Here is a 26,912-nt window from a genome sequence, read left to right on the forward strand (position 1 = left end):
AAGGATTTATTCTTAAGTTATCATGAATGCCAATGAACAAACCTCTATTAACAATATTAAAAGATATAAAATGTAAGATTAACGAATTTATGCTAAAATGTTATCTACAAGCTAATAAGTGATACAATTGTAACAATGCTTCTTGAGCATAAAAAAGTGTTTCTTAAATTTATTGTGAGAGAACTCACTTGAGCTAAAAGATTGTGCTTGGGATCAAAGTGTAGAGGTGATATTGTACCACCAGGACCAAAGTATATACTAATATCAACTTCTGTGGTGGTTATATAAGTAGGAATTGCAATGTCGTCAAAAAGCTCAGGTATCTAAAATTGAAAAATAAATAAATAAAATAAAAAATAAATTACCCATATTATTTTAAGGTAAAGAAAGATTATCACAAGAATAGCAATGCAAAACCATTAACAGAACTCTTACACTGAAAATATATTTAAACTACCAAAAAATAAAATATAAGGGCAATAAAATTAGCTGCAACTCATATACAAGGAAAAAATACATAACAAGGGACAAAACAGAATAGCTACTATGCCTAACATATTTCAACATAATTTTAAACAACAGAAATTTGAATTCATCCATCAATAAAGTAATCAAGTAGCATATTATCACACATAGTAATAACATACTAATTTGGCATAAAATACTTTGCATATCACTATATCAAGCTTTAATAATTTTAGATATAATAGAAATGAGACACTACCCATGAAAAAAATAACATCTACATTTCATTTCAGTCATATAGCAGAATGTCATATTTGCATGACACACACTTTTTTTAATTTACATATTTTGAAATGCAAAATTCTGTTTCATATGATCCTGAAATACAAAATCACAAACGAACCTCCCATTCTTTAAACCCTGAGCATTCCCTTATAAAAGCTTTTGTTTGTTATCAGGAATGTTCAAAGAGTCAAGAACTGTCTGTTGAAGAATGCCCAATAAAGTGGAATATCTGTTAATGGAGATTCAATTATATATGCACTTTTAGGAGAGAGCTGCTGGGTGTCAATGTGCAGTTTTTTACAAAGGGTGAATGAAGAAATATGAGAGAAGAAGAATCATGTCCATAATCTTCCTGGATTCAACTCTGATGAAACTATTATATTTAACAGTTAAGGAACTCTGTTACAGAATGAGAAGTACATTAAAAAAATTCAGTCAGTAACTTAATTGTATACACATATTATTTTTGCATGGAAAATAAAAATCCAAATTGCTGATTTTACCTCTCTGCAAATTTCCAATCATTTGCAACTGATCAGTTTTCTTCATAACAATAAAAAGTCACATAGTTATGATAAAAGTGAAATTTTAAAAATAATAGGTGCAAGTTTGTTACTTTTTACTTTCTTGTATGAAGTAAAAAGGAAGTATTGTAATCGCAAAAAGTTTCAGGCAGTATATTTCAACGCAAATATCCCTTTTCACCGCTATCGAATGCAATTTAATGATATTTTTACGTGACATCTGTACGCAAGGACAGAATAAAGGACTATTTTCCTCAAAAAAATTGTAAAACGAATTTAAAATGAATTCTGAAAAAAATTTTCCGTGGCGTCTGTGCATACGTATGTATCTCACATAACTCAAAAACGAGTAGCCTCAGAACATTGAAATTTTGTATATAGGAGTGCTATAACATGCAGATGTGCACCTTGTATTTTGGTTGCAATCAGCCACAGCAAAAGTATATAAATGTATGTATATATATATATAATGTTGTATGATCTTAAATTCACTTTGTTCGAAAATAAATTATTGTAATACTTGCGAAATAGCTGCAAAGTAAGATAATAATAATTTATTTACGAAAGAAATATTGACTATATTATCTTCTAATATTAATTTTAGTAGAAGTATCTAAAAAGAGTGAACCAATAGGTAGGAAGTTTAATTCAAAAAATTGTTTTAAAGTAACTTGAATGTAAATTGTTAAAAATGTTTTACGGGACTTGAATTAAATCATGAATAATAAAATTTCAATTGGAAAAAGAAATTAAATTAAAAGCAAGTAATTATTGCTATTGATCGGAAATTAGTTGACTTTTCAAGGGGAAAAATCCAACTCCTGTTCAATGAACAATAACTAATAAATAAATATGAAGATGTTTCGTCTTTTACTCAAGTAATAATGTTGATGCCGAACTGGCAAATTCGGCCAAATATGTTCGTGAAGTGAAGGTATTTAGAACCAAAGTAGAGTACCAAAGAACTCATTCTTATTAAGCATTTCTGCTAATACAATTTTGAGTGAAAAGCAATTTATGTAGTAAAATTGATAAAATACTTGAGTAATTGTCCCCCAACACCCTCGTTTTTATGCATTTTAATTCAAAACCATTTGTAAAAAATTTAATCATTGGTAATTGGAATTATGAAATATAACTCAAAGTAATTGAAATAAACATTAGAAAATTGAGAAATATAATGTAATCTTTGCAAAAACAAATCAAATAATCAAAATTGAAAATTAATATATATAAAAAGAAAAGGCAATATCCACTCTGCTACTCGGCTCAGAGATCTCAGTTTCTTTATTCTTATATGTTTGTAAATTGTGCATTTTTTGCTTTAAAAATGATTGAATTATGTTGTTCTTATCTTCCGGTTAAGGTTTTTATGCCTTTAGTAAATCTGTCTGCAATATTTTTAAAATTATGAACAATTTAAAATTTGTTTAAGTGCCGCTAAGCCTAATAATTTTTGCCACGGTTGCCATTGCTTGTTTACATTTGAAACAGTAGAATAGATTTGTTGCCAATCTAGAGAAAGTAAGCTTCGCAATAACAAAGATAAGGCCTTTTTTTATTATTGCGAATTGAATCATGCTTAATCCATTCTGGATTTATTCGAGGAAATAAGTGTTTAAGATTTACTTCATAATTTTCAATACAGACATTTTGAGCTTTTATGTACTTTTGCCTTGTCACGAAGTGAGAACTGAATTAATTGAATGAGAAATATTGAATCGTTTGTGAAAAACTGTTTCTTTTTTTTTGTTGTTCTTTACTTAATTTCTTTTATACATTGTTTTAGATTTATTATAGTATTTGAATAGAGCATGTGGCAAGGATTAGACAATTAAGATGATATAAATTTTGTGCAGTCTGAGTTAAAAAATGAATGAAATATAACACTGTTAAGTGAACCTAGGGCCAGAATGTCACTATGTTTGTTATGTAAAGTGAATTTTAAAGAGTGCATTTAATGTATTGTGGCTTATGTGCTATCGATGAGGTAGATTTAATTCAACCCAATAAGTTTAAATGAACTGCATGAAAAAATGCGAATAATTTAATATTCCGTACAAGGCAGTCATGTGGTGCACACATCAGATTTTTTTAGTCAAATACAACAAAGCACACAAGGGTAAGGACAGAAGGGATGTCTTTGATTTTAGGAAAACTGGATTTTATTTGTGTTATGATTCAGGGAAATAATGAAATGTCTAAGCAGCCAGTCCACTTGCCAGGATTTGAAATTGCATTGAACTATCAATGTTCAGTGTTCTTATTAACTTGCTATAAATGAATCAGTGAGTAGGTTTCATGAAATTTTATTTTAATAGTATTTTTTATTTACACAGAACTTCGAACAAAACAAAAGAAGTCAGATTTGAAAGTTCAGGTTAGGTTAAGTTATGTGTTCATTAATGTGTTCATTAACTATGGGGAAATGTGCAAGGGATGTGGAACTTAATGTGGTCTTTGTGTATTATTATGTCAACCGCTGCAGAAATTTTAGCAATGGCAATCTTTACTGCGGAATTTTAAAGGAAGTGATAATCCATAATTGGTGTTAAGTCGTGCTACTCGGTTGGATCATACGCAAGTACATATGTTATACAAGGAGTAAAAACACAAAAAGCAGTCAACTAAAATCAAGTTCAAAATGAAACTATTAGTGCATTTTTTTTATTACTTAGCCACTGGAAGGCAAGAATAAAACAATAAATGTAAATATCATCATATGCAAATCATGTAATCCATTTCATTACCTATAATTAACCTCAATATATTATATTTTTAATAATATTTTTTTCATAATTTTACTAACACTTGGCTTCTGTTCCCATTCAGATACAATCTAATTAAATAAAAACTATCACACTTTTAATGAAGACATACATGAAGCATAATGAGCACACAGGCACAAAAAAAAAAAAAAAAAAAAAAAAGAGGTACCAATTTTTTTACCTTGGGGAGGGGAAAAAAAAAAACCTCTTTAAAGGAACATTATAAATAACCAAAGATTTAAAAGTCAAACATAGTTTAACACCTTGTGCTTATTCAATATAAAAGCTTATTCTTGCAATGGCACCTTTTACGTACAAATTATTTATTACTTAGCATATAATTTTTGTAATATTTCCAACAAATTTATAATGACAGTAAGTTTTATACTATTATAAAATGTGATGGAAATATAAGAAGCCTGTATTTCATGGAATTTTTAAAGCTTGTTCAAATCCAGCTAAAAGCTTTCTCAAAGTATATTAAAAATACAAAGGTTCAAACTGATTTCAGATAGCTGATAACTTTCACATCTTTTGTCTTTTAAATTCAATACAAAATTAATATTTAAAAAAATCTGAAAGCAATAAGATTTTAGTGATTGCTCATAAGAGCTATTTTTAAGTTTAAGGTTTATCATTAGAAATTATCAATCGAGATGGTCCAGCTGGAATAGCGCAACACTTTATAGAATATTAGATGAATGTACATTTAGACTAATACAGAAACATTATGTATCTTTCATACATTTAAAATTAGAAAACATGTAAAGTAATTCTATAAAAATAGTTAATGCTTTTAATTAGAAAAGAAGTAGTCAATGTGTTGAGAAGAAAGTACGCTAATACTAAATAAATTAGCACAAAGTGCTGCTAAATTTTAATTGAAGTTTAAAAGTAATGCTAGATCCAACTCATCAGCAAGAAGACATGAATTTTACCAAATAAAATAATACATTAACTACATTAAATCAAAAATCTAAGATACTAAGACATCGATCTGATATATCAATATCTGATATATAAATTATAATATAATTCTGATTGATATATCATGAAATAAATGCATTTTTATTTAAATCAATCAGATTAAAAAGTTAAAAAAAAATTAAGAACTGCACCTATTGCTTTTTAATATTTTAGTTTTTTAATTATAGACAGATTAAATATGAAATAATACCTAATGTTTTCCCAAGTGGTAACAAACTCCAATAAAAAGTGAAACGATGCAAAATGGTGTTTTGAGACTAAAGCTCTTTCGGACTAAAGATGATGTGCAAAAGCGTATAAATTAAATGCATATATGCATGTGTATGTGTGACAAAAAAGAGAAAATGATGTAGCAATGTTGTATGGCAAAGCATGTAGATGGCATATTGAGGAGGAAGAATTCTTATTACGTAGAATGCTAATCCATAATGAATAGGAACCTTGGCAGTCAAGGCAGATTGAATTTCATTTTTATTTAAATTCACATTTGAGGCCCCAATTCACTTGGCATTCTAATTGCGCTTATTTTCAGAATACTTACATTTTTTAACACGAGAGCACAGCAAAATGAAATGGCATCCAAGCAGCAACAGAGATACAAGCAAAGTGTGCATTTATTAAATACGGCAGCTCAGCAAAGAGGAAGGTTTCGGTTTACCTTACAAAGGTTTCATTTCTCAGAGTTTAGGCTACTATGCCATCAGCGTTATGCAAGCTTTGTGGCATAGATTAATCTAGAAATGATGCAGTCCAGAAACGTTGTTATTATTTTTAGGATAAAGAGGAAATAACCAAATTAAAAAAGAGGAATTAAAAGGTTATTACTAAATTAAATCATTAAAGCTGATTTACATATTTTTTATCTTACATATATGTATGTAATGATATTTTTAAATCAATTGCTTAAATTAAATTCTATTAATATTGCTTAATAATGTGTTGGCGATTCTCTACCTAAATTGCATCCCTGTTCCTAAATTTTGGCGAAATCCTTTCTTTAGTATAAAATATATTAACCTGTTGGCGCCCGCCAAATCGCCAAACTCATAAATCTGTCATATTACATAAAGTACTTAAGAACACTCCTGATGAGAAGATAGCGTCACCTCATGATTTCAATTAATATCGCTGATTGGAGGAGCCTCGTGACGCACACATATGTATAAGTAGGGTTTCTGCTCAAGGTACGAGGAGAACGCTTGTGAGATGGATTAATTTAAAAATTAAACAGAGAGCTATTGTACTTAATGATGACTGCCATTTTGACAGCCGACCCATATCTCTACACCTCCAACTTCAAGGTGGTACAACAAATGTTTATCCATGTGTTAATAATGGTGATGATGTAAGAAATTTTCCAACCTGTAAATCTCGGACTACAAATCCAAAGGAATTAGTTTCTCAGTCTAACATTTATGTGAAAAATGCTGTTTCTAATACTGTCGATAACAACGAGTATAACTTGGAAAAATTGTTAAATGATTATTCATCTGTGTTTTCTAAAAATAAGTATGATGTAGGAAAAATTAATATTGAACCTCAACGAATTAATTTAAATTCTGATTTGCCTGTGTCATTAAGACCTTATAGAGCAACCCCTATGGAAGAAGAGGAAATTAAGACCCAAATTGATGAATTATTACAAGCAGGTATAATTAAAGAAAGTTGTAGCCCATATTCGTCCCCCGTGACTTTAGTACTTAAACGTGAGGAAGGTAAGAAAACTAGATTGTGCATAGATTATCGAAATTGAATTCCCTGGCTAAAACAGATGCAAACCCTCTTCCTCGCATTGACACTTTGTTAGACAAATTAAATAAAGCAAAAGTATTTTCTACAATTGATTTGAGATCTGGTTTCTGGCATATCCCGATTCACCCTGCAGATACTGAGAAATTAGCTTTTTGCACGAATTTTGGATTATTCGAATGGTTAAGACTCCCTTTTGGTTTCAAAAATGCTCCTGAAATTTTTAACAGAACAATTAGACGAATATTAACAAAAAATAAAATTAATTTCGCTTGCAGTTACTTTGATGATATAATCGTTTACTCTTCCTCTGAGAAAGAACATTTAAAAATTTTATTTGAGGTGTTTAAAGAGGAGCATATTAAATTGAATCGAAACAAGTGTGTGTTCGCCAGAGATCAGATCACATTTCTTGGCTATGAAATAAAAAATGGTAGAATAATTCCCGATAACCATAATATAGAAGTTATTAAGAAACTTAAAAACCCCAGTAACACCAAAGAGTTACAAAGAGTTTTTTGAAGTGTGAATGTGTATCATAGATTCATTCAGAATTATGCAACTATTAGAGCTCCATTAAACAGACTCTTGAAAAAAGATGTCAAGTGGGATTGGGATGACCAATGTCAAAAAGCTTTCGACGAAATGAAAAGAATACTGATTTCCAAACCTGTTTTACAATTGTATGATTCCAGTAGGCCATGTCATATTTTTGTTGACGCTTTTCAAACTGCTGTTGGAGCTGTTTTGAAACAACCAGATGAAAATGATGTCCTTCACCCTGTATCATATCATTCCTGAACTTTAAGAAATTATGAGAAAAATTATACGATTACTGAGTTAGAATGTTTGGCCATAGTAGATGCCCTAGACAAATTCTATTACTATCTGCATGGACAAAAATTTGTTATACATACGGACCATGCGGCCCTCGTTTGGCTCAAAAATGTTAAAAATTTAAAAGGTAGACTCTTCCGTTGGTCACTCAAACTAAGTATGTTCAATTATGAAGTAAAGTATCAGAAGGGCTCTACCAATATTGAAGCTGACATGCTTTCTAGACATCCTGTTTCACAGCACCTCCAACATTATGTACATTTACTTGATAAAAATGAAATAATCCAACAACAAAAAACTGATAATGTCTACGGAAAAAATTACCAAGGGATAAATGATATGATTGTAATTAAGAAAAAGAATTTTTATAAAATTGTAGTACCTAAATCTTTAAGATTAAAATTGTTGAATAAAACCCATGAAAATTTTGGTCACCCGGTATTTCAAATTATGCTTAACTTAATCACCCCTCAATATTAGCGAAGATATCGGAAATTTTGTTAAATATTGTCATACTTGTCAACTTAATAAAAAGAAAAAACAGAAAAAATTTGGTCTTATGCAAGACGTACCCCCAACCGACAAACCTTTCGAATGTCTCTCTATTGACACTGTGGGAGGATTTAATTATTATAATTCTACAAAAAAATATTTACATATAGTTATTGACCATGCAACAAGATATGTCTGGGCTTTTCCCTCTAAAAGTGTAACTTCAGAAACCTATGCCAATTGTCTAAAACAAATATTTCAAATACAAGTCCCCGAAAATTTCTGAGTGACAGGAATGCAGCCTTCATTTCCTCTAGATTAAAAAAAATTCTTAAAAAGCATAATATTAAACAACTTTTAACTTCATCTCACCATCCCCAGACAAATGGTAAAGTAGAAAGAGTAAATCAATCAATAGTAAGTCGACTAAAATGTAAAGTAAATTCTTCTTCTAAAAAAGTACCGTGGACTAAAGTGCTAGAGCAAGTTGTTATCGAATATAACAACTCCCCTCATACGGTAACTAAGTTCACCCCAGCATACTTACTATTTGGTAACCTCCCTTTTGAATCTCCAATTGATCAAAATAAATACCCTTCCTTAAATGAAGCAAGGGCTTTAGCAAAGAAAAGAACTATCGAATACCACCGAAAGAATAAAACTAGATATGACATCAGATTTGTAGAATCTAAATTTCAACCTGGAGATTTTGTTCTTTACGAGGAATTCGAATACCCAAATACTAGAAAATTGACTTCACCCTATTCAGGTCCTTATCAGATTATGAATAAATTATCTGAAGTTAATTATGAAATCGACAGGGAAAATTTTCACACGAAGAAACCGAGATTGTACATGCGTCAAAGTTAAGGTTCTATTATCCACCCGAGAACTTTAAATTACATCATGAATAAATCAAAATTTATAAATCAATAAACTATCCATAACCCTTCTTTTAGTTTTCATCCTGTTGTCCCCCTTAATAGTTGATTTATCTCTCAGTGTCTGACAAGTTTGTCTGCTCTTTTCTTTTACTGGGCTCCTTCAAACTTGAGTTTCAGGTTCAATGCACTTTCCGTGTGGGAAACACTCAATTGAGGCTACACTACAAGTAGAGTACTATACCCTCACATTTCCTGGAGCTCATGTTTTCCTATGTTTGTGTTATAAATTGTAGCAACAGTTGAAAAAGTTAAATTTCAGTTGTTGAAACTTCTGAATTTCATTTTATGTTTCTGCAGCATCGTGTACAAAAACTGGTATGGATGTTGGAAGTTAAATTTTGTTTTGTTATCATTAATAAGAGAAAAATAGAGTGACAAAATATGTTAAAAACCTAGCAAAATATGTATTTTCAACAAGAGTATAAGAGCTCTAGTATCGTGACATAAAAACTCAAATGTTTTCAGTGCCAATGCTAATCCATAATTCTAGCGCTAATTAAATGATCCGGAGATCTCCAAAGACCAGTAAAAGACTGAAGATGAGCCTGAATGACAACTCTAATGATTGTACGGACTCATACACAAACTGTGAATGGCATGCCCTAAGATATAAACTTACAAATTCAGTTATATTACTATTTTCTATTGCCGCGTAGCTAACCAGCAATATGTTATTACTGCTTTATTTGTTCTGCACTTAGTTACTATATTATAATTTCATTAATCATTTATTATATTTTATATACTGTATTAATTATATTCAAATATTTTATGTCATATTTTATGTAAACATTTTGTGTGCCTTGAGATAAATCCAATCAGTTTTCCTACTCACTTCATTTCCTAATAACTAAATTTTCTGCTCTCACTATCTGGACTGTCTTGGGTCGACAGCCGCGACTGCAAGCCTTTTCAGATGGGGGGGATAATCTGTAATGATATTTTTAAATCAATTGATTAAATTAAATTCTATTAATATTGCTTAATAATGTGTTGGCGATTCTCTACCTAAATTGCATCCCTGTTCCTAAATTTTGGCGAAATCCTTTCTTTAGTATAAAATATATTAACCTGTTGGCGCCCGCCAAATCGCCAAACTCATAAATCTGTCATATTACATAAAGTACTTAAGAACACTCCTGATGAGAAGATAGCGTCACCTCGTGATTTCAATTAATATCGCTGATTGGAGGAGCCTCGTGACGCACACATATGTATAAGTAGGGCTTCTGCTCAAGGTACGAGGAGAACGCTTGTGAGATGAATGCTAAAATAAACCAACCACTTTATATTCCAAAATTTGTCTCATTCCTGTTGCCCTGGCTGCACAAAACAAATAATGTATGAGAAATTACATTTCATGTATACTTTGCATTGATAAACATACTTGATCAAATATATTATGCTGAGCCAAGTAACCAATCTCCTTCTGGCACTGAAAAATATACATAGAAGAATAAATTAAAATGGTTAACATAATCATATAATTATTAGTAAAATTTTAACATAGCCTTTCATCACACAAATACATACCACATATACTTCAGTGCTTCTCCTTACTTTTCTTCCCCATGATTTTTAGTGAGTAAATTAAAATTAGTTCTCATAATTTTAATTCTCCCGACCCAATTCAGAAAATCAAATCTTCCATAATACAGTGTTTTTATAATGATGTCCACTTTAATGGTATACATTTACGAAGCTTTTTGAGTGTGTGCCACGAAAGCAATATAGCCAATATAAAAAGTGCAGGCACATTATAAAAATAAATTGAGGACATGAAGCTACAGCAGTGGTAATTTTATGTCAGGACATTGTTATGAAATAAGATATTATTATTATTATGATATAAAGTACAGTCAAAAGTCGTTAATTCGGACACCCATAATCCGGAATGATCTCAAAGTTAAAAACTTTCTGCGCATGCGCCGCTTTGACACATGCACATAGGCGTTTACGCGTGCGCGTAAGACCTTTACGACTGCGCATATGCGTGTGCGCAAGCACAGAATACGTCTTTGCGTGCGCGTTTAATGTATAACGGATGGTATAAGCTAAAATTATCTAATTATCTATTTCAGTTAATGTTGATGATTGCGTTGTTCCTTAATCTTCGAATTGGATGTGGCTTATTATTTTTTGCACACTGTAAGAGCAATTTTATAAAAGTAAACTTGAACTTTTGATTATGTCAAATAGAATTTCCAATGCTGGAGCTCCCAAAGGATCTACAAAACGAATGTCCATCAAACAAAAAGTGGAATTGCTGCAAAAAATGGATAAAGACATGAAGAAGGTGACAGAGAGGTTAGTGAAAATGAAAAAATTTCAATTGACAAGTTAGTCAGTATTCTGGGCACAGCAATTATGGGACTTGAACAGCGGAACTTTGTAACTGAACAAGAAATTATGTCTGTTTATAGAATTAAAGAGAAAGTATTATCACATAAAACGAAGCAACTTAAATAACTTACATTGAAAGAAATGTTTAATAAAGTAAACAAATAAATATTAAGCTTTTTTTTGTAAATTTTGATACCCTTTAGATCATAATTGTTCTTTATTTCATAAATTACAGTTTCATATTTTTAATTTTACAATTTCTGCATGCCATCTTACGAGATTTAAACTGATGATCTCTATTCCGGAAAAATCGATAATCCGGAATCGCCGAAGTCCCGACGAGTCCGGATTAACGACTTTTGACTGTATTTACTTTTTTTCTGATTAAATCATTAATAAGAGATGAAATAAATTATAATACCTTCATAAAAATGGACTACTTTTGTGTGATGACATTTTTAAATTTGTTACAATGAACCAAAGTAATATAAATTTTGCCTCACAAATGAGATTCAAGAACTTCAGTAATTCAATGTAAAATGACTGAATCCCATTCCAAGAAGCACTTGTTTTAACAGCACATAAGTACTTTATGTTTTTATTATGAATAAACAGTGAAGAAATAAAATGAATAGAGTAAAGATAATAATTGAAACTGACTTAATTGAAATACATGGCATTATTGCTATGTGTTGCTAAGTTCTTCCCTCTTTTCCCTTTAGAAATGGCATACCTTGTAAGTTTTATACACTGATTCTTCAAGAAGTAAAATTAGTAAAAGCGAGAAAATATGTGAGTAAGTATGATATACAATATTACTTAAAAATTTGTTTTTATTAATTGTTCAAGTACACGATGCTGCAATAAAATTTGCTACATTGAATAAGCACTAAAGAATTAAGCAACTGAAAAATATTTTTGTTTCATTACAAAACTGCATTTCAACTATCAAATTTAATCATATAGAATATACAAAAATATTTCAAATTAAATTATTACTTCAAATAAATTTCAAAGCTAAAAATAACTTTTAATGTGGTGCATAAAGAAAATAACCATGGACATCTTACTTATCTTAACCATGGTCATTTTGGCTTCAATGTAATGTTTAGTGAAAAGTGGAGCAAATTTCCTTTCAAATTACAAACAAAATTTATATTTCAGATATAGAGAAGTGTACAAGAAATTTCATTAGCAGATTTTTTATATATTTTTCTTTTTGCTAAACAAGAATTTGCCATCAAATTATTGTCATAAAAAAGTCACAAGACAAAAATCAATCTACTGCAATGAATAAATTAAAATTTGTCATTTTTTTTTTCTCAGCAGTCACTGAAGTGAAATTAATAACCATAATTTTCTAGTTCTAATCCAGGCTAAATTTCAAATAATAATGATTTATTTGGTCATTGATTCCATAAGAATTCATATGGAAATTGAAATAAAAAATCTGATTTAAGTATAAACTCGTTACATCTTGCTTCTCCTTTTTTTTATGCTAACATCTAAAATAAGATTATTATCATATAAAATATATGCGCAAGACACATAGTATTTTAATCTCAAATATGCCCCAATAAATCGTAAGTATTTGGAAATTACACAATGCAACTTAGAAAAATAAATGATTCAGAAAGTTTGTCAGATATTAACTGAAAAAGCTTCACATATGCAGCAGGTGTTTTATATATTTTTAAATATTCATACATACAACTTCAACTTTATTATATAACAAATTTGAAAGATTATTGTTTTTCTAAAATTTAATGCTCAGCTGCTGTATTTTCAAATAAATTAGCAGTTATAAATAAGCTACTACTTTTCTCATAATTTCTAGCTGAATCATTAGCTTTTTCTTGCAAATTTACTTCTAATTGCTTTATCCTCATTTGAGTTTTTTCTTAATAGATCGTTTCATTTTCTGTTTACCAATATGCACAATTTTTTTTTATTTGTGGCATCTGAAATTACTATTCCCACAGTCTAACTAATTTTTTTACATGTACAAGAGAGCTAGGACAAATGTGACATAGAAAAGATAAATTATAATACAGTATGACTGAAAATTTTCTTACATTCATCAAAATTTGGAAAAAAAAAGAGAGAGAGAGAGATTTAATACTGCATGTGTAAGCCTCACCGATTTATTCCAAATATAACTTTCAACAAAATCTTCTACAGTCATCAATTTCTGAGTCCAGTTATCATCAGTATATTTAGAACCAATTTCAATAGGTACTGTTCTATAGCCTGCTTTGTTTAAAATACATTCAACGCTACAAAAACAAAAATAAAAGCATTTTATTTTTCACTTAATATCTCTAAAAAATTATATATAACAAAAAATTGTGTGCTGTATAATTACACATTTAGGTTAATAATTTTTTTGATAAAAAATGAACCTGTTGTGTTGTTGTGCCTTATCTTACTTGTCTGACAGTACCATCAGAACAAGCCAAAATGAACTGAGAACAAAAACATCAGAACAAGGCATTTGAACTGACCACAAAATACATTATGGCAAGGACAGCAAAAATGCACCTGTCATTGGCAAAAGAAATGAGCATCATACGTGTGACAGTACGACTTTTCTCAGTTCTGCCCCCCAGTCTTGATGGAGAGCACTGAGAGGAGACGGGTCCAAGGGTCTCCGACCCCTCTTTCCCTACCACCAACATCTCGAGAGGACTTTCAGCTCATTACCTGTTTAGAATACCCCCATGCCACACAGAATTTTACATTTACAAACATCCATACCTTTTCTGGGATTTGAATCTGAACCCTTTGGCATGGTATTCAGCATCACTAACCACTATCTCAGTTGGGCGGCAAAATGAACCTAAAAACTAGAAATAATGTCAGCAAATTGCAAATAGTAATTTTATCTGTGAATTCAATAAAATTATTTAAACAAAAATTAAACATATTATTCCCATTCTGAAATATGTAATTTTAGCTGTACAGTTCTTCCCTAACTCTTATAAGCTGAATTTTCTGTTAATATCTATAATTTCATTTAAGATTTGACTCCCTGCATTAACAAATAAATGCAACGAATTTTTCTTGGTTTCATTGCAAAAAAGTACAATGTAAATATATGCTGTCTTATAAAAATATTTCATAAAAAGACTTTTGCAGTGAACCCAAGAAATAAACATAGTGCTTGACCATCTTACTGTAAAATTTCATTATCAAAATATAGAGCTTATATACAAAATTTGGACAACATAAGAAGCTGAAACTGAAGAAAACAACTTTACCATTATTTAGTGTTCTAAATACATTTCATATAATGCTACTTGTATTAGAATGACTTCCTCAAAGTGAACTACTTAATACTCTTTAATTCCATTATCACACATCTCTTAATTTTTAGATGCTTTCAGAATAATGTCCCCTTTAATATAAGTTTTCATTTTAGAGAACAAAAACTAGTCTGCCAGATGCCAAATCAGGAAAAGGAAGCACAAGTTAAGCACAACCACAAGCTTCTTTTCAATAAACTGCTTGATGATAGTTACATAGCATGAATATGTAATATTTTGTAACAAAAACCAGTTATACAACTGAGTTTTTTGTGACCTAATGCATTGTAATTCTTTTCAAAAGACAGTATGTTCCTTATTTTATACGACATTGAATTTTACTCTTCAAGTTCTAGTTTATGAACCATTTTTCTGTCCAAAAAAAGATTTTCAAATAAGACCCCATTTGAAGTTTAGAAAGTATAATATTACAGCTAAGCACACAAATATTATAAAAGCTAATATTTATTCCAACTGTTTCAATGATGTATGATAATGTGTATATGATTAAACATGGCAGATAATGTACACTGCTAAAAAAAAAGGGGACAGTCCTATATCTCCCGATCTACTGGGCCCATTGACAAAATTCAAATTGCGTTCTTCATGTCTCGAAAGCGCGACTTAGGATATATATTAGATTTATATATATCACTATTCTAACATCAGTATTTTGACACAAAATCGGATTTTTCTGAAATAACATACCAATTTTTTTACATATTTCGATTCTACGACTCAAATTACGCCTAAATATGAAATTTTGTAAAATTTACAGCGAAATTTACGGAGAAATTCACAAATTTATGTTGGAACTTCTTTGTCAGTTTGCGCCAAGGATACTTCACTTGGCGAACTTCTTAATATATGGCAACCTAGTTTCCTTTCCCGTGAGAGGAAAAAAATTCACCATCGTACTTTTTTACCAAATAATATTCTTTATATTATATTTTTAATTATAACTTATTATTTTAAATAATTTTTTCTTTTTCGAACGTCATTTTAATTGCACGTTTTTTTTTTTCTTTTTTTGAATAACTGTTTTAAAAATTTCTATTTACCTATTCGAACTGCGTAAATAAAGGTGCAGCGTTTATTTTTTTTCAAATAGTTTTCTTTACATATATTTTTCGTCATAGTTATTATTTTAGGTAATTTTAAAATTTTTATACTTTTATTTTAATTGTTTGTGTTGCATTGTCTCTTCAGATCATTGTTTTAAAATTTTCTATTTATTCCTTCGAACTGAGCATTTTAAATATATTTATTAATATCAATTTTCCAGAATTTGATTTTATTTATTTGAACTGCGTTTCTTTCGAAAGAATACTTTGTATCCCAGACTGCGATGCGTTTGAAAACTGCATACTATATTAAAAGAGAAAATACAGTAAAGCACAGTTTTACACGCCTTTCAATGTTCCATTCAGAAAAGATATATATAAATAAGAGAGATGTATAACCAACATTTTAACTTAGGATGACTTGCTTAAAGATTGCTTAAAGATAAAGAGTTTTATCATTGTGCCCATTGCTTTACACAATTTTATCCTACATTTGGTTTCTTAAAATGCTATTCATATTTTAGTCAAATATTTTATTTTTGAAATTGCAAGATTCAAATATCATAAGATTGAAAAGTTTTAAATTTAAATAAAATACAAATACTAAACTTTACGAAAAAAACTTATTTTTCTTCTCTTTTTCTTTAAGCATTCTGAAAGTATATTAAAAAGTATCCAACTTTTCGAAACATTTTGGTATTTCTGACAATCATTTTAAATAAAGTTATCACCTTCCATTTCATAAAGGCTCACAAACGGCCGAGCGATAAAGTCGCTGAACACTGGTAGTTCACTCCAGGGTTCGAACCCCGGTAAACGGGCTGGTTGTATGGGCGTTTTCGTGGATTTTCTCATGTGTACTGGGTATGACAGCTGGTTTCTCTCAGAAAGTTCTTCACGAAGTATTTCATCAGAGACTTTATCAGTCTTTAGAGGCTAAACATTTTGAAGGTATGAGATGAAAGGAAAGACTGGTTTCATCAAAAGGTTTTGATTTATTTAATTATGACAAAGCACACTACAGCTATCTGCCTAAGGGGAGGGTTGCCTTTGTGGAGGACTTTCTAAGGGAAACTGGCTCGCATACACGTTACACATGGGGAAATCCACGAAAACGCCCATGCACCCAGCCCATTCGCGGGATTCGAACCTCGGAACGAACTACCAGTTTTCAGCGACTTTACCGCTCGGCTGCTGTTTCATTAGGAGGAGAAAAAAAAAAAAAAAAAACATCTTTAGGTGACATCCACATACATCACTGGATAAACTCCTGAATCTTCAAATAATTCGACTGAGAAAATCATGGGATTCTCCATTTATGATACCATATGATGTTCTATAACGTAATTTACACAACCATATAGTTTAAAACCAGTCGCTCTTCACTTTAATCTGTAATGATATCGTTTTTGCCTTTTCTGTTAACACAAGCTCAATTGATGGTATTTGCTGGTGTACACGTCCCAGTGTTTTCTCTTTGAACACCTAAATTCTTTCAAGTATCCTGAAAGTATATTCGAAAGCGTCCAACTTTTTGAAACATCTTGGTATGTCTGACAGCCAAATTTCCCTGCAAATTTTTGTTTACTTTTCTCCCTAATTTTCTTCTTTCCTTCTACAGTTATTTTCAGTGCTCACACAAGAAAATTAAGATTTTTCGACTGCTAGACTTCCATAACTTTTGCATTCTTGTCAATTTTTTAAAATATCAATTATATGAATTGCGTTTCAGCTAAAGACAGCTTTTCATTTTCTAGTCATTTTAACTATAAATAAAGTTTAAAGGAAAGTCCAAAGGATAAATATTTTAATTAAAAGATTTTTGCTAAATGACAAAGAAATAAAACAGTCCAGCAGGGTTTATTCTGCACCACCGAGTGACCCGATTTTTATATCGGCTGAAACAATCTAAATCATATTAAAGATCATGATTTTTTATACAATCTATAAGAAAGAAAAATTAGCTTTTCGAGAGAAAAATTAGCTTCTTAAAACATTCTTTCTAAGAGGATTAATATAAAAGATTATATTTATCTATATATTTTTAAAGCTGGGACTTGAACCAAACTGTCAATCATTTAAAGCTCTAAAATCTTTAATCTTTTAAAGCTTTTTTGCATGGTGGTTATAATTAAAGTTTCAATTTGAAATGGTCATAAAAGGAAAACTACCAAACCAAATGTTATCAAACTTGGGACTCGTGTAAAGGAGGTTATGGGAATTTATTATCCGCGGAAAAAAAAAAAAAGAATTCAAAAACTCACCACCAGGTGGAAAATGGCGCTGTATACAATATTGTTAAATGAAATAAGACACGAAAACATCTGTTTAAAATGTGTTTAATATTTTCCGAAACGTGCTACAAAGCATGTTCAATGTAGCGTCCAGCATTTTCCGAAAGCAAGATAAATCCTGTTACTGCATTCTCAACAGCAGCTCTTAGCATATCAGAAGGAATGTTATGGACATGTCAGTGTATCACATTTTTCATTTCTGCCAAATTGTTTAGATTATCACCATAAACAGTGCTTTTGAGATAACCCCATAGCCAAAAGTCACGGAGGATGAGGTCTGGTGGGAAGAGGGGAAGTGTCGGCCTATAAGACGTTCATTCGTGAAATGGTGCCTAAGTAACTGTGCGATACATTTGAGGTGCGGCCCAACCCTGCATAAAAATCCTAGTATCTAAAATGCCACGTTAGTGCAGTCCGTGTATCAGAAAACATTTTAACATTGACTCTAAGCGAGGTGCAATCACAGTGATCCAGCTGTCGACTTCTTTACAGAGAAAAATGGTTCAGTTATGAAACCAGACGGTGTGGAATGACTGCTATGCAATCGAATGCAGTAGGAGAATGCAATGGAACTAGGTAGATAACATGAGGGATTTCTTTCACACAAATCGATTAAAAGCGTTTTGAATCTTCATGTTTTAGGGCCGAATTCAGGCTTCAAAAATTACAAATTAGCGATCTGTAAGAAAACGATTTCCAGATTGTACGCACTTGTGAGAGTGATTTGCGATCTCACATTTTCTAATCGCTAATTCGTGGTTTTCACGGACGAATTTCTCACTTACAGGGATGGCGCACTCGACATTTATCGAATTTAACGCCTTTAAATGGTAATTTGCCTACTTCAAAGTTTCTTAAGGGTATACAACATATTAAACCCGTGTAACAAAAGGTTAAGTTAGATTCCGACCCATATTTCATTTAACAATATTGCATACAGCGCCATTTCTCCCCTGGTGGTGAGATTTCAAACTTCCTTTTTTTCACGGAAACTAAATTCCCATGACCTCCTTTACACGATTATTAAGTTTGATAACATTTGATCCAGTAGTTTTCTTTTTATGACCGTTTCAATGTGAAATTTTAATTATAACCACTCTGTATATTATTAAATTTTAATTTGAAGCTATGCGTTATATGTATACCAAGCGTAAATTTTTCGCTTTTATGGAAAAAAAAAAAAAAAAAAAAATCGAAGCAAATATACTTAGGATAATGGAGCAAAACTGAAAAAAATTCTCCTCCCTCCAAACATAAAATATTGAAACTTCGACCTTGAATTTATTGGGTTATCGAAATATTTAATTTGACTTATCTTCTAAGTCCTAGTTCCGACAACAATTCCGTCAAAAATTCCGAATTACTAAAGCTAAAGTAAAAGATTTAGTATCCAAACTGTATGATAATAAAGTAATCAGAGTGTAATAAAAATATATTATAGAATGTACGCTGATGCAACTTTTTGTCTGACTGCACAACGTGTAATGGAAGAGAAGGCTTGTAGACATCTGTTTTTGACATGTCTCTAAAAGTAGATGTCATACTCCTCCTTTTGTCTCTTCAATGTCAAAAAACTTTCCTTTGAGAGGCAACTTTAGTTTTTGGGAAAGAAAAAAAATCACAAGAAGACAAATTTGAAGAACATGCAGGACGATTGAGTACACATACTTATTTTTGGAACACAAGCGGTTCTCCGACTGGTTATCGAATAATGAAAAGATGCATTGTCATGCAATACAAAGTACTTTTTTTTGGGGGGGGGAATACGTTTTCTGACTGAAAACGTAAGATTAAAAGTCATCTGCTTAATTCACAGCCATTGACAAGTCAACTACTCGGGCAATTGCAGAATCATTTTGATCCTGAGCTTGTAAGACAAACCTAATATCACTGGTTTTAAACACTTCTTCCGAGAACGTTCCTTCTTTAGCTCATATTCCAAGAATATTAAGTGAATACAATTATTGCAAAAGAAATTGAATATTCATTTGCACTACGGCTTGGTAGTTTACTAACGCGTTAACAAAACTTAAATTCTCCTTTTTGTGTCTAAGAATACAACAATATTTTAAATATTTACAAATAAAATATTAAATTGGAGATTTAATTGGAGCCTCACCAGTTGCCTAGCATTTGAAGATTGTTAAATACTAATTGTTTGTTGCAAAGTCTAACCCAGGCTGCATGGTTGGTTTTCATAGTTTTCTAGGTTCTCTTTACAAAGGTTCTCTATGAAAGCATCCTAATCAAATAGCTCCCATGTTCTTTCTATGTTCAAATAACCAACTAACCTAGTTTAAGCGCGATTTCCAAGTGAAGTTACTAGCAAAACCCGAATACTCATTAAAAATCATGTAGCTTGCCAATCGGGAGTAACATGAAAGATACAGCGCCAATAATTGAATTGCTGTTTCTAAACTTAGATGGTCATTCCTTAATTAAATAGCCCACCAGCGGCCGAGCGGTAAAGACGCTGATCACTGGTAGTTCGGTCCAAGGTTTGAATCCTGCAAACGGGCTGGTTGCATGGGTGTTTTTGTGGTTTTCCATATGTGTAACGTGTATACGAGCCAGTTTCCCTTAGAAAGTCCTCCATGAATGCATCCCTCCCTTTAGGCAGATAGCCCTCGTGTGCTTTGCCATAATTAAATAATCCAATCCAATCCAATCCAATCCTTAATTAAATATAATTGATTTTTAACTTCTACTAGAACTGACGTTAAGAATTGAAGTGCAAATAAATAATATCCTATTCAATCTTGATTAATATAAAATTAAAAATATTTGCACAGAAAAATATTTGCATTCAGACAGAAGATTTTTTGAAATATTTGCAATTACTTTATAAGAAGGATTTATTAATAACCGTAATAATTACTTATTATATTACTGATGATTAGGATTCAGTTCTTGACAATTACATTCTAAATTAGAATTTTAAGAATTATTAGAATTTTAAATTAGAATAATGAAAATATGCTAAGCACAAAAATACATTTTAGGATAAAAAATAAGTTGATTTTTTATGTTTTAAAACTTCTTGAATTCATTTAATAAACATCGTATCCTCGTTGTTAATTGAATTCAGAATGTTGGGTGTCGTTTATATAATTATTATTACTTGTCCACAGAATCTGCTGACTTATCCAATGATTAAGTAGCTGCAGATCATTTCTACGTAACCATTGAACTTCCATTAATTCAGTCTCTAGAGGGTTGTACGTTTATATCATAATTTGACTTTTATAAAAATGATTATTCTAACTCTTATGTTTCTATAAAAATATACTGTGCTTTAAAAATATGGATGATAGTACCAGCCGCTCTTTCAGCCACTTCAAAAGCATCAGTTTGTTTAGAAATAAATTGTGCAGTTAATGTCATAAAATTCAAATAAACATCAAACGAAAATTCTCAGTTTTAGACAATTCGATTTAAACGAAGTAAAGTAGCAGACGATAAAACGCCGAAGGTAAAAATTTACTCTTATTAAAAAAAAAAAAAAAAAAAAAAAAAGATAGAGAGAAATTAAAAAAAAATATTAAATAATTTATTTAAAAAAATAGCTTTTCGTATTGTACTAATAAATATTTATTATGCATCATTGAGGGAAAAAATGTCATATAATTAATTCTCCGTAAAATTTTACTTGAAATTTAAGGTTAAAAATAGCTGTGGCAATACAGTGTAACAAAAACCCATAGACCACATTTGGCGTTATTATCGCTCAAAAAAAAAAAAAAAAAAAAAAAGGATGCCAAATTTCAAAACGCGAAAATATGTAAATTTGTGTATATCTTAGAAAATTTTGAATAAAAAAGTCTAATTTTTTGCAAATATGCTTAAAAATATACCTACTTTAAGATGGTGGTAAAAATTTTATAGGTTATAATTCAAAATTTTTTTTGAAAAATTTATAAAAATTATTTAAAAATAGAAATTTAAAAAATAAAACACAAAAAATGTGTAAATTTTATTTGGAATGAACCTATATTTCGAAATATGACTGAAAAAATCAAAAAAGTTTAATAAAAAATGAGATATAAATAAATATTTGCCAAATTCAATAACATTGAGGAGCTAAAATTTTGAGAGCTAATATTTTAAAAACTACTCGTACGATTTTTACAAAACTTGGTATTCTGGCATAATTTGAGTCGTAGAATCGAAATATGTAAAAAAATTGGTACGTTATTTCAGAAAAAGTCCAATTTTGTGTAAAAATACCTATGTTAGAATAGTGCTATATATAAATCTAATATATATTCTAAGTTGCGCTTTCGAGACATGAAGAACGCAATTTGAATTTCATGAATCGCCCCAGTAGAACGGGAGATATAGCACTGTCCCCTTTCTTTTTTTTTTTTTTTTTTTAGCAGCGTACATAGAATAATGCACGATAAATAATGTGCAGTTGATTATACAGTTGTTATTATATTATTATACAGTGTTTAAAAGCTGTGCTTTTTGGCTGTGTATTTTTTTGGCTATTTTTTAAAGTTTTCATTAAAAAACACAAAAGGAATTAAATTTTATGATGAATTTGAACTCCTCATACTTCTTTTCTGTCACGTTTATCTGATAAAAATGTAAATTGATATTATACATAATATAAGCTGATGTTTAGAACTTGCATCAAAAATAATTCAGCAAATTCAATTATAACAAATAATATGCAAAATAATTTAAGACTGCTTACGTAAAAAGGAAAAGAAATTGTGTTTTGCAAAAGAAATTGGCTCATATATTTAAATTACTCCTAAGGATAACTCTGAAAACTTTATGCAAGGAAGCTGTTTCAGGGTCTGGGAATGAACTTAAGTAAATTGCCAATTTCTGAGTCTTTAGCCACTTGGCCACAATTGGAACTTGTGTCAGAAAATGAGAATTCTTGTTACTATTATCTGAAACAATTCAAGAACTGTCTAACCTAGGGTTACAGATCAATTCCATTTTTGTATTAGCAGACTATAAACCATTATTTAGTACAGCATTTCCAATAACCAATGTATTGTGCCTGTATGAGGTGGTTTAAACTTCTTTTTATTTGAATGCTTTCATAAAATCTATAGAAGCTTCCTCAAAATCTTCTGCAGATTTAGCATTAATTCATCTATGTGTAAAAACTTTTTCTTTGTACTTAAGGAGGCTCTGAAAGCTGGATCCTCAGTAACTCAGAGACCGCTGGCTGTCTCTTGTTGTTGTTGCTTATACTCACTTGTCTGACATAGTTAGCCCAAGCCCACAAAATTCCTCATGGCAAGGAGTGCTAGATTATGCCTTGGGAACAGCCTTGAGCACCATACAGGTGACAGTGTGATTTAGTTCAGTTCTACCCCCAAATGTGATGGAGAGCACCACAGGGGGACAGGTCCGAGGGTCTCTCACGCCTCTCCCCTTCCACCAAATCACACGAAAATACTTTCGGCTTGCCGCATATTTAGAGTGCCGCCATACTGCACCCACATTATATATTTACAAATATCCCTGCCTTCTCCGAGATTCAAACCTGGGCCCTTCGGCATGGCAGTCAGTGACACTAACTGCTATACCGGATGGGCGGTACCGACTGCTTGCATTACAGATAAGTGAACTATCGGGTCAACAATGTAGTCTGTTCAACTATTTACTATGCCTTATTTTACATATGTCCACCACTGTACAAATGGTTAAAACTGAAAAACCATATTTCATACCAAGTTTGATATTCATAAGATTATGAGCTGGATGTTATTTTTTTAGGTTTCATGATAATTAAGTACCTTTTCCCTTACACAACCTCTACAAAGCCCTTCCTCTATCAGATTTCCGTAAAACTTTAGTTTAACATCTATAATACTATACTACTAAGATTCTGATTTAAATTTATGAATGATGCCATTATCTAATGACTACAAATAAAGCACTTCCTTTTGAAGATGATTTATGGTTGTCTATCTTCTTCTTCAGTTGCACTACAGCCTATCACAGGCCAAGATCGTCTTAACAAGCTTCCTTCAATGCATCCGATTAGTCACTACGGTTTGCCAACGATTGACTTTTAGAATCCCGAGATCTGCCTCCATACATTCTATCCATCTTAAGCGAGGTCTTCCTCTTTTCTTGGTACCTTCTACATTTGCATAGGTCACCATTTTAACAGGGTTCAAGCTGTCACATCTAAAAATAAGTCCCAGCCACCTGATACGATAAGATTTGATGACTCGGACAATATTAGGTTGTTTGTATCTTCTACATATTTCATGGTAAAACAAAATTCTCCATCTATTATTTTCTCTAATTGGGCCATACATTTTTCACAGTATTTTTCTTTAAAAGGATCAGAAGTCTTTCTTCATCTGTTTTTGTTAATGACCAGCATTCACTACCATACAATATGATAGGTCTAATAAAACTTTTATAAAGATTTATTTAGCTTTGAAGTTCAATAATTTAGATGCTAAAAAATTCTTTAAACCATGATAACATCTATTAGCTCTAAATGTTGTTCTATCTGCTACATGAACATATTTAATACACATTTCATTTATAAATGAACATTATTTAATAGTCAAACTATTTTCTCTCAAGAGGTTGGTTGTAGAAATACAAGACTTCTGGTAAAAACCAGACAGAAACTTAGGTAGACAGCTATTGTATACTATGCCAAATCAAATAATTTATTAAAATTACTGTTGTATGATTTGTATGATCATAGGTTTTCAATTAAGTTCATCTTTAAACTGAACTGGCTGTGAAATACTGAATTAATAAGCAAGAAAATAATATATACCATAAAGAAAGTGATAAAAGATATGACATGTAAATACATATTAAGAGTAAAATACATTTTAATAGAGAAAATAAATATATTATTAAAGTAAATGTTTCATCTATGAAGTTACCTCCAACGATTAGTTCCGAAAGCAGGCCAGTCTTTAATAGCATCTAACAATAAAACTGGTTCTTTTTTTGCTACATATAATTTATAAAACTCATCATGTGAAACTGAATTTTTTCTTGAAATATTATGTATAAGCTTTAAGCCTTCTGATTCAGGTGATAGTTTTATTCTTTTTATCTGAAACAAAGCTAGCAATTTAGCATGAAACTGGATATAAAAATAAAATATGAATATCAATAATATATTAAAAATAAGAAGGTTTTATTATGCTTGACAAATATAACATATTTACATAACTATATCATCACTGTTACAACAATAGATATGGTCATAAATAAAAAAAAAGTCTTCATTTTCAAATTTAGATATCATTCAAGAAAAAACAGTTCAACAAAATACTGCATGTACATGGCAAAAAACTGGAATGCAAGCAAGGGGATATAAATGTACCTCACATATGACTAAAACACTCCTAATTTCTGTACTTTTTCACATATTCTAAAATGTTGAGTCCTCTCTCACATAGGCAACTTATTGCAACAGTAAAAATATGATGAGTTTTATGTATACAAAAAGCACTTCCCCATCATGAAATATGATCCTTAAGTTTAAGGATCTAGGAAACTTTATGTTAATAAGCACTGTAATCTCTTAAGCAGAGAATTTACATTTAACAAGCAATAAAACATAATAAATTAGTAATTAAATATCACAATAAACTATAAATTCCTTTCCTTAAATTTATAAAAGAAATTAAAATACACATAGAAACCTGGATTAAAAAAAGTGCCTTATCAAACAATCATATTATACACACTAATAATTTTGATTGTGCACATAATAAGTAAGACTTACTAATTCAGAAGTCAAACAAGAAAAATCAGCGTTAATTTTCAAAATTTCCGCAGAAAATTTTTGTTCTGCGAAAATTTTGAAAATTAACGCTGATTTTTGTTGTTTGACTTCTGAATTAGTATTTACTCAGCGTGTTATTCTGTCTTAAGTAAGACTTTGAACTGAATTGTATAGGTATTGTATAGGTATCCTGAAATTGTATAGGTATCATTTTAAAAGTAGCTTTCATTACAACCTGATAATACTTATTTTCTATTACAGTTATGATATCTAATGCTAATTGTTTTAAAAGAGGAAAGAATGATAAAGATAGAAATATTTAAAAAGCAGGCACTTTAAAGTTAATATTATCATTAATATTAACTTTAAAGTGCCTGCTTACTTAACTTCCTCTTGGTGCCGCGACAAGAAAATAAATAAATAAGATAAAATAAATAAAAAATAAAATAAATAAATAAATAAAACTTGTCTCTCATAAAAATATCTAAACTCTGTAAGTGACTGGTGATTGCAAAACTAAGACTTTCAGTTAGACTAAAATACATAAATCATCAACAGAGTAAAATAAAGTTTATCAGATCAACGTTCATACTCATGTCAATAATGAAAGTATAATATCCTCCTTGGTGTTTTGGTAAAGTATTGAATTTGGTTATTTTTCAATGAAATACAAAAATGCAATTTAGCTTCTAATTCCACAAAATGCTATCCCTAAAATAAAACTAAATCCATCGACTCTCATGAATCGACTCATGAATGAAAAGTTGCTCATGAATTTACACTCACATCTAAAGCTAATTTAGAAAACACACAAATTCCTTTATCAGTAACACATCAGTAATTTATCTTCTGACATTTAGTAATTAATTAAATTACTTGATATTATAATACTCTATACACATTAAATCAGTGAAAATTTTCATTTAAAAACACTGATATTTTTCCCCCATCTATAATTTAAGTGATGACTCATGAAAATTTACATTTAAAAATAAAAATAACTTTCTCAGCTATTAATTAAATAACTAGCAACAAACAAAAACAAGAAAAAAATACACTCATGGATGCTAAATACACATCAGTCTGTGGGGCTCAGGGAGCTGCTGGACAATTTCTT

General features: G+C 30.4%; 1 protein-coding gene across 4 annotated transcripts in view; it reads right to left on the reverse strand.

Moving 5' to 3' along the window:
- Nucleotides 1-26,912, reverse strand: part of JMJD5 (Jumonji domain containing 5) — a 59,286-nt gene that overhangs the window by 12,330 nt on the left and 20,044 nt on the right. For 3 of the 4 annotated variants that reach the window (XM_035358598.2, XM_035358600.2, XM_085822220.1), the window contains 4 exons: nucleotides 24,942-25,117; nucleotides 13,535-13,670; nucleotides 10,439-10,486; nucleotides 189-323 (listed from right to left, as the gene is read on the reverse strand). In XM_035358598.2, coding sequence (XP_035214489.1) covers nucleotides 189-323; nucleotides 10,439-10,486; nucleotides 13,535-13,670; nucleotides 24,942-25,117 — 495 coding nt within the window. The remainder of the gene's footprint in view (nucleotides 1-188; nucleotides 324-10,438; nucleotides 10,487-13,534; nucleotides 13,671-24,941; nucleotides 25,118-26,912) is intronic. The other variant, XM_035358599.2, reaches the window with a different exon arrangement.

Source organism: Stegodyphus dumicola, chromosome 8 (genome assembly GCF_044657685.1).
Source record: "Stegodyphus dumicola isolate Sdum_Otavi_A_Nest chromosome 8, ASM4465768v1".
Classification (NCBI taxonomy): domain Eukaryota; kingdom Metazoa; phylum Arthropoda; class Arachnida; order Araneae; family Eresidae; genus Stegodyphus; species Stegodyphus dumicola.